General features: G+C 29.9%; 1 protein-coding gene across 2 annotated transcripts in view; it reads right to left on the bottom strand.

The window, feature by feature from the left end:
- Positions 1-408: 408 nt before the first annotated feature.
- Positions 409-10,218, bottom strand: part of LOC106462685 (pleckstrin homology domain-containing family M member 2-like) — a 53,451-nt gene continuing 43,641 nt past the window's right edge. For both annotated transcript variants that reach the window (XM_022390012.1, XM_013922632.2), the window contains 4 exons: positions 8,530-8,695; positions 6,529-6,708; positions 6,104-6,223; positions 409-4,318 (listed from right to left, as the gene is read on the bottom strand). In XM_022390012.1, coding sequence (XP_022245720.1) covers positions 4,202-4,318; positions 6,104-6,223; positions 6,529-6,708; positions 8,530-8,695 — 583 coding nt within the window. In that variant the 3' untranslated portion in view covers positions 409-4,201. The remainder of the gene's footprint in view (positions 4,319-6,103; positions 6,224-6,528; positions 6,709-8,529; positions 8,696-10,218) is intronic.

The following is a 10,218-nucleotide window of genomic DNA, read 5'->3' as shown; positions in this document are numbered from 1 at the left end:
AATCTTTATAAGTAACTGCAAAGAACACATTTTAATCCCATAAATCAAACGTTTTTTTCAATCATTCCGATCTCTGAATGTAGCTTTAATTGTAGGTATTTCAATAAAATATAAATCGCATATTAGCAATCCCATTTTGTTTTTCATGGTATGAAATATATTATTCAAAGGTGTCAAAGATTTGATTAAAAGATGTAGCAGGTAGCTTTCTTATTTAACAAATTAACATGCTATGTTCAGATAAAGTATCTGGTTTGTTTTTGTTTGTTTGTTTTCTAAGCTACATCATCCCCCATCACAAGTTGCTATTAAGCTATTGTACAAGCAACAAGTAAAATAACTTTCCAGATGACCCAAAATATTCTATGAATCTAAGGTGTTTCTTCATGTAAAAAAAAAACATTTGCAGAGGAGTGAAAGAGGATTTATTTTTCAAGGTATTTTAACAAAATCACAGTTAATCACGATAAAAAAGTTTATAAATATCACGGAGGTGAAACCCCTCAAGTCTATTTTAATTCAGAAGAAAACAAAGCAATCAATGTTTAAAACCTTTCTTAGTTATAAAACTAAATGACAACATACAGCACATAATAATTCCCCTTCAAAAAAAAACAGCAGCATAATCATAATTAAGAATCTCAAACACATACTAAACTGATTAAAAGTTCGCTGTTTCAAAATTGGAGAATTAAGAAATAATTTATATCATGTTAAATACTTCATTTTGAAAAAATTATCCAATAAGTATCAGTCTGAATATCTTCAACATTATAATAATTGTGCTCTAACCAGTATACAAGATTTTATTTTTTGTAGCAATTCTAAAGCACTATACAATATTTTACGTTTTGTTGTACAAGTAGAAATAAAAATCCTTCAAAAATTATCTTGCAAATGATACACTATAAATAACCCAAAAAGTGACAAAGTAGCCTCAATATTCTTATAAAAGCAACATTTCAAACAATTACTGAATACTGATAACAGTATTCCTATTTTTAAATACTCAAGATAAGATAAATTACACTATGTAAACTGGAAACCCACAGGCAACCACTTATGTTTAAGCAGTTGAGGGAGGAATAATTTCACTTTATTTCCAGCAAATTACTTTCTTCTTCTTCTCCAGAACTCCAAAATGATTTACAACCACTTGCATGACAATCTTTAAATATCAAAAATAATATTTTTTAATACATCATTAAATAATTTAAATAATTAGTATGCAACTCGCATACATCCTCAAAATCAAAGCACCAAAAATGCATATATCTAATTCTATTTTACATCTAGCTACAAAGCATTAAATGTTAATCTTCACTAACAATTTCATACAAAATAAAAATGGGGCCATTAAATATGGTCCAATGCATTTTACATGTCACATATTTTTATGAACTGCTTCAATGATATAGTATTCAGTTCCAAACTTCTAACTTCTTTAAGAATTCCTCTGATAATATATATATTTACCAGTGCACTAATAATATACATTAACCAGTTTTAAAAACTTTCAAGTTCTTTATGGTCTGCTCCAACAATACATACTGACAGTTTTCAAACATTCCTGTTCTTTATGATCTACTCCAACAATACACACTACCAGTTTTCAAACATTCCTGTTCTTTATGATCTACTCCAACAATACACACTACCAGTTTTCAAACATTCCTGTTCTTTACAATCTACTCCAACAATACACACTACCAGTTTTCAAACATTCCTGTTCTTTACAATCTACTCCAACAATACACACTACCAGTTTTCAAACATTCCAGTTCTTTATGATCTACTCCAACAATACACACTACCAGTTTTCAAACATTCCAGTTCTTTATGATCTACTCCAACAATACACACTACCAGTTTTCAAATATTCTAGTTCTTTATGATCTACTACAACAATACACACTACCAGTTTTCAAATATTCTAGTTCTTTATGATGTACTCCAACAATACACACTACCAGTTTTCAAATATTCTAGTTCTTTATGATGTGCTTCAACAATACACTAAGTTTCAAACATTCCAGTTCTTTACAATCTACTCCAACATTACACACTAACAGTTTTCAAACATTCCAGTTCTTTATGATCTGCTCCAACAATACACACTAAAAGGTTTAAAATATTACAGTTCTTTATGATCTGCTTCAACAATACAAACTAACAGTTTTCAAACATTCCAGCTCTTTATAATCTCCAATCTGCACTAACTACAATTTTTAAACCTTTCACATCTTTATAATTTGCTTCAATAATATACAAAACCACAATTATCACACTTTTATCGATCTATATTTCAAAAATATACACTAGTTTTGAAACCTTCCTTTTCTATTCAATTTGCTCCAATATTAACAAATCACCCACAATACAAAAACTTCCAACAATTATACTAATCAGCACTCATACCACTCCTGCTTTGTTTATCAAGTTCTAATAAAACCTGGTATTGCCAAGGCTTACCAAACAAATTTCCATGTTTTAAGCTGCTTTCTTCTTGTTAGCCTTAATCAATACATAAGCAGAATAAATGGATAGTTTCTTGTCTTTGATAAAATTATGATAAATGCAATAAGTTTTTTCAAATTATCAATACACACAGAAATATTAATTTAAAATCACAAAACAGCATTTAGGGAATGTTACAGCAGATGATCTGTTGTCTGTCATAATAAAAGATTTTCTTAATCATTTTATGATATTTGGTAAGAAACAAATAAAAAAATGAACAGCATAAAAAAAATTAAACATTCAATGTCTAGTACAGTTGGAAATGTAAGAAGACATTTAAAATGATCATGACTTTAAATATTTAAAGTTCAAACAGTAAGAATGATCTATTTTTATATTATAAATAAAAGAACTTGACAACTTTAATCCAATATATGTAAAACAATCTGAGATACACTCAAGTCTTTTACCTTAAATGTAATTTTTTTCATTAAATCAAAAATAAAAACCACTTAACTGTCTCAGAAGAAATAATAAGGTAATTTACCACAACAAACTAAACACATTGTGCTCTTTCATTCTCTTTAACAAATTAAAAAAAAACACAATGATAAAAGTCAGATAAATTCTCTCAGTAAAGATTAAAGTAATGGTCTAGTAATTGTACAATGTCTGTTGATTACAATATGCACTAAGTTAGGGGTTCCCAAACTGGAGGCTTCCCAAGACCTTAAACATCTGACTGAGGACCTCCACTTAAGTGATTTAATAGAAATTTTAAATAACAGCCTCTCTGAAGTACCTAACTTTCACTGCATTTTGTTACTTGAAAAATTAACTCAGGCATAAACAACACTGGGTATTCAAATTTATTGCAATAAATAAAATTCTCATTTGAAGTATTAAAGTGAATATTTTTAAATACCTAGTGGTCATCTCAGGAACTTCAATTTGGGAACCACTGGTTTTATGAACTTTCTAAATCAATCATCTGTTCTGAAAGTTAGGGTCTAGTCATTCCTTTGTTCAAATTAGGCTTTGTAAGAATTTACTCTTCAATTTTTGCAGCACACTTTCCCATAAACCAATAACTGCACAACAACAAGCATAGAATATCAAAATTATAGCATTTTGCATTACTACAGTTTAGCTGACACAATGAAATGTTCATAAAATACTGAATTCTACTTGTATATTTATCATCAAGTATTCCTAGTATTATATAAAAACTGGAATAATACTATATCAGTTGATAACAGATATGTAATATATCACTATAAAATCACTAACAAAACCTAATTGTAGTGTTAGATATAAATGTTAATATTTCCTTTCTACACACATATACATATCTTTTAGTGATATTAATAATAACGCTAATACCTAAAATGTAAAGAAAAAAACACACATACATATGTTTTTAATGCTGTTTCTGATAGTAAATTTACACTAGAATTTGACTTCAAAATTTCTGGAACAAGAAGCATTAAAGCCTATGGAAATAATGCCTGACGTTGCTCTTCCCTAACTTATTTGACTTTCACCCATACATCTTAAGCAATATCTCAGTTTTCAGTTCAATGATCCAAAACTACTCCGCTTAAAATGCAAGTAATCACTAAACTATGTTTAATTCAACTTAAACAAATCAGGGAGTATTTATGTTTAAAATATAAGTACTTTCATAATATAAGTTGCATTTCATTTACAGTTTAACATCACATACAATACCATACTATTGTCAACTATCCAAACAAAGCTTCTCAAGCACTTCCTTAGTCTGGCATGTATAACCCCACCTTTCTTGACATTTTCTTCTCAAACTTAGGTCTTTACTTGCTGCTTTGGCCAATGGGATCTGAAAAATCAAGCAAATTTACTCACTATCTACAGATTTTTCAAACTAAAATTCAGTGTGCCCAAAGAAATAACAAATCAATAAAGGTGAATAAATAAATTTAAAAAAACTTAAGGTGAAAGATATATTACACTATTAAATCACTGACATAATTACAGTTTTCATATAGTATTTCCACAAGCACACACAAAAACCTCATTTATTATTGGTACTTTTGGTACTTAAAAAGCTGCCAATTTACCCAATGACAACATATACTGTTGTGAGAACTGTTCTATGTTAGGAAATTGTATTTTAATATTTTAAGTCAACAGATAATAAAATCCAACTGCATTTAGTTGGGTACAAGAACATATGCAATATTTCAGTGTTAATATTCAATATCGATAGCTTTAATCTATTTGATTAGTATGGAGGAATAGCTAACTTTAGTCAAAATTCACATTTACTCTAGAGCATCTTTATATCTTCCCCCAATATTGTTTTCTAGAAAATAAAGCTAAGGTAATGTATGCAGTGGTTGTGAAAAAATTACTTAAGTTTACCAATTTCAAGAGAATATTTTAGGAAACAAAATTTAAATGTGAAATTACCAAATTAGGCTTAATATTGTGGTATTCTCAGGTTCATTGATAATCTTTCAAGTAAGCATTGTACCTTCATACTGAAGAAACAACAGAAAATGTAACATGGAACTTAACTGATTTTTTGAGTTGACTGACTTGAAGAAAAGAACTTGGATAAAACATAAAAATCAATCTATTTATCAAACAGCAACAAGTTAAAACTGAAAAGTGCTACCTAAATGAAGAAGTTTGCAAATTTCCAATTTGTTCTTGAGATACTCTGATATAATTCTGTCTTTAGAATAAACAAACTACCCAATACATACTTGAACAAATAGGGGCAATGCTCCCAGAGTGCATGTGTTACCCATGTCAAAGGTCAATTGATAAATAAAAGTACAGAAGAATGCCACCAGACATTACTAAACTTAGATATGGTGTGTCACTGGAGACAACAGACACAAGATCAAAACTAGGTATCCAACAACACCATCTGTGCGAAAGTTCTAAAACATCCAAGTGGGACACACATGCCTATCTCTGAAAAATCTTGAAATTAAAAAAAAAAAATTACATTTACATTTATGCACTAACCATCCATAATTTAGCAGTGAAAGACAAGAGGGAATCCAACTAGTCATCACCACCCACCACCAACGATTGGGCTACTCTTTTACCGATGAATAGTGGGATTCACCGTCACATTATAATACCCCTTAGACTGAAAGGGTAATAATGTTTTGTGAGACGGGGATTCATAACAACCACCTACAGATTGCGAGTCTAGTGCCCTAACGACCTGGCCTTGCCAGGTCCAATAAGCTTGTTCATAATAACACAGTATGTCTAGAGATGTTTCTTGTATGTCTGTAGATTTAAAAACTTGACTATTGAGTGTAATATTATACCTGCTCAGAACTGACTGAGCATGTCAGTATCAAAATAATTAAGGTTTAATGTGTTCTTTGATGTTGATTTATCATTTTAAAGTGTAATTCACAGTATTTTCAGTGATATATCAGGTGTTCTTCTATTAATCTTAAACCTGGCTATTTGTTATTTTACAAGTCAGCAATAATAAATAACAATTACATGTTGACAATATAAAATAAAAACTATATCAATGTTCATTCACAGTATTCTAGCCTTTCAAATTAACTTCAAATACAGTTCCCAAATTCATTTTCTTTAAATAAGTGCCTAAAACCTTTAAACTCGCCTTGAATAGATTTTCCCACAATCCAGAAACAACATTCACAAACTTGTGCTGCTCATGCTCAGTCATAAAATAGAAGATCCACTCACCACTGCAATTATCTACTTCTGTGCAATCAAACTCCTTCATAAAAAAAAAAAAAGGACAAAAATGTTTCGACTAAATAAGACTTTGGGTTTAATTTATATTTGAAAATATCAATGATAATAGATTAATTTCACTACAAATAAATAGAATTGTCTTAGTACTCAAGTGGAAACTGAATCACAATCTAATCTTGTAAATGAAAACTATTATTTATGTAAAATATGGATAATTTTCACCAGAACATTTGATATTAATTTGCAGTAAAATCTAATAATTTAAACCTCTAACTATAACCCATAACTGAGTATTAGATGAACCAAGTAATTCAAAAATGTCCATACCAGTATACAGTAATTTGGCATTTCTTCATCAGTACTCAAGGTTAGAAGATCAGTAATGTTGGTTTTACCTAGAACTGCCTTCACTTCTCCTCCATAATTATTTTCTAAGACTGTAAACATATAGTCTCCAGCAAGAACCAGACAACACTGATAAGGAAGTGGAGGATCTACTTCCAAAACCTTTTATTCAAAGAAGAATATATAAAAAAATGTACTCATAAAATAATCTATTTTGGGTTCATAAAGCATTTTTGAATGTTTTACTTTAATAAACTTTGGTCAAGAAACAAAATCAATCTTCAGCAAACCAAACAAAAATATAACTTTTAACATCATAAGCTGATACATTCTTACTCCTAGTTTAACATGAAGCTGATTACAAGGGCCACTGCAGAAGAGTTGGAAACTGAAACTTTATACACTATAACACAATATGTTTACATCAGTAATAAGAAAAAACTTCCAAAATCACAGAGTCTGATGACAATGTTTTTTAAAATTTAAGTCTTAATATCAATCGCAATAGATGCATAATAACATATATTTTTCTGTCAGCCACTAGGGAAAAAAATTCTTTCCATTTTGTCTAATTTGACCTCAATTACAAAAGGTTATGGATTGTCATTTTTCTTTTTTGTGTGTGAAAAATATTTGAACTTGAAAAATAGTTATGTTGGAAAAAAACAGGAATGTACTTCTCTTTTGCTTTAAGAACCTACATCTTCTCATACTCTTAAAAAATAACAGAGAAATGAAAGAAAAAAATGTTAAGCTGTGAATGAGTTTTCTTGAACTCATTAATATAAGTGACAAATGTTCAAGCACATAACATTAGATCATTCAGTTAGTACTAACCTACTAATACTTTACATAATAACGGAAACCACCGTAATATCCCAGTACCAAGTATCATAAACACCAGTGGTGTAATGATTAATCAGAATATTCCAAGATTGGTTGTTGTTGTAAAACACGGCTTAAATAAATAGTATTCTGGTCACTATTGCATTTGTGGTATCCCAGCCAGCCTGAAGAGCTCTAGATTTAGTGAAATGCATTGTCAGAAATGGATGTGACAAATATAGTGTGGTTCAAATACTATTATTATACATGCTTCTAATTCTTGAAAATCCATTAGAGACTAAATTAGGAATGTAGTTAGAAAATACAATAGGCTTAACATAATGTCTTATGACAAATACAATGAATTATATCATGCTCTGCCGGCATCTATACCATAACAATTATGTTGTTTTTACATTGTTATATCAACGTTTCTCTACCTCATCACAAAAAAAAACGATGTTTTTACAGTAATTCAATAATCTACGAAATGAACCTAGGAAATGCTTATTGCTTGAAATCATACTGGATAAAAGAAAAAACAATGATTTTGATAAGATATCTGTGCACTTTTGTGTATTTCTTTGCTATGGATTCATTCCATACAGTAAATCTATATAGATGGGGAAAAAATTACAGAAAAGCAGTTAATCTGCAATTCTTTGATTCAAATTATTGAAAAATAAAGAAAATGTTGATAACCATCTATAACTGATGATCAATCAGGTCTGATGAAACAATCATTAATCTTAATATTTCAACCACTTCCCAGCACAAATACATACACACATTACATCAACATTCTCTGGAAACTGGTAATCTATGTAATATTAAAACACATTCATCACTTCTCTTGACTTTAATATCATTTCATCACAGTTTACAGTGGGTTGCAATGTATAAATCTTATAAGAAAAATAAGTCATACGTTACGGGTTCACGTATAGAAATATTAATCAATCATGAAGTTTTTAAACTTTACTCCAACAAGTTGGCAAAAATCCTCTGAATATTTAAATAAAAGAAAATTATTTCAAAAGCACTAATTATCAGCTCATTCACTGATAGCTTAAATGGTCATAACACAAGTCAAAGTTTAAGTGGAAGAATGGAAGTGAGTAATATTAAACTTTCCTGTACACACAAGTGTTAACTTACACGATCTGCCAGAGAAACTGTGTGCAGAAAATCCTGAAGCCAGTCACTAGTTTCATTATCATCAGATGCTGCCATCTGAAGGGAGTCCCAATTTGGGAGGATTAATTCGAATGAATGAGGTTTATCTTCTAATGGGAGCCTCCTACAGCCACCGCAATATGGAAACCTATAACAATATTAATTTGTACATTACACACACATATACATAATTATGTATTTAAACATGCACACTGATGGGAAAAAATATATAGTACATTGCTCCCAAACAAAATAATAATATATATATATACACACACATATACATAATTATGTATTTAAACATGCACACTGATGGGAAAAAATATATAGTACATTGCTCCCAAACAAAATAATAATATATATATACACCCATACTGGTTGTAATTTACCTGCATGCATTTACATTGTAAAGTTACAACAATGCAAAAGTTAAAGAAAGAAACCTGTGATGCTTAGGATACTTATGATAAAGTATCAATAAGATAAACACTATTCATCATAGAACAATACATCTTAGTGAATATATCAAAAAGACCATGAGGAACAAAATCTGTGATATAAAAAAAAAAGGTCACCAGGGGGTACTACGTCTGCTCAGTGCAGCCATCATTCATGTAAATGATGGTCTACAACTTTTGTATAAATGAACCTGTCCAGGAAGCTGTTGGATGGCCCACTTAACTTCATAAGTATGAGGATATCTGAAGTCAAATGCATATCATAAAATGCTTGCTACACTGATGGACTTGACAGGTGCCATCAAATAGCATATGGCCATGTTTCATATTAGACAACTTTCTTTAGCTATCATGTCATCCCAAAAGATACATGCCATCACTGACATCCAGTGGACACTTTGAGCAGATGTAGCATCCTCTAGTGATCAGTTCCATTAGCCATGGATTCACATTCCCATGATTTCATTGTTATGTCCACCAAGAATTACTGCTCTATGGCAAACGGTATTAATTTTATTTGTTTTTGAACATGCAAAGAAAACCCAGAAACTAGGTTCAACAAAACAGTATGTAATAAGATTGAATGAAAGGTTTTCCTTACTGCTCTATGACAAACAGTATTAATTTTGTTTTTGAACATGCCAAGAAAGCCTAGCTAACCAGGTTCAACAAAACAGTAAGTGATAAGATTCAATGAAAGGTTTTTTGTGACATTAAAACACACAAAAAAAATAAAACTTTATGAAGGCTTACCTTCTATGTCAAATTCATATCATGATGAATTTTGCTTTTAGCACACCTTGTCAAGATGGGTAACTGAACTTTTAGAAAATGATTGGTACTTGAATATGTTGATAAACTCTATTTTAATAACAAATCCCAATGTCAAGCTATCTATATCTATAAAAAACATATGTTTTGCATTGGTGTTTTTTAATTCTTAATGCAGTAAATTATAAATACATTTTAAACAATTTATTAATGCCAAACTTTTCTGGGATATAAAACCAAACTGAAGAAAAACTGTCAAAAGAAATATCATCATTTGTCCTAAAGTTCAGTTAACCCTATCTAGACAGGTCATGTGTCAAAGGCCAAGTCATCGAGTTTGTTCACTTTTATTCAAAATTTTATTGAACTATTATTTTATGAATCTACGTCAATAAGTTTGGTATCAGACTGTAGATTATAATTCAAATTTTAGTATTATACA

The sequence above is a fragment of the Limulus polyphemus genome, unplaced genomic scaffold, assembly GCF_000517525.1.
Source record: "Limulus polyphemus unplaced genomic scaffold, Limulus_polyphemus-2.1.2 Scaffold1225, whole genome shotgun sequence".
NCBI classification, from domain to species: Eukaryota; Metazoa; Arthropoda; class Merostomata; order Xiphosura; family Limulidae; genus Limulus; species Limulus polyphemus.
Note: the sequence above shows the minus strand (reverse complement) of the source record. Positions and strands in the feature narration are given on the sequence as shown.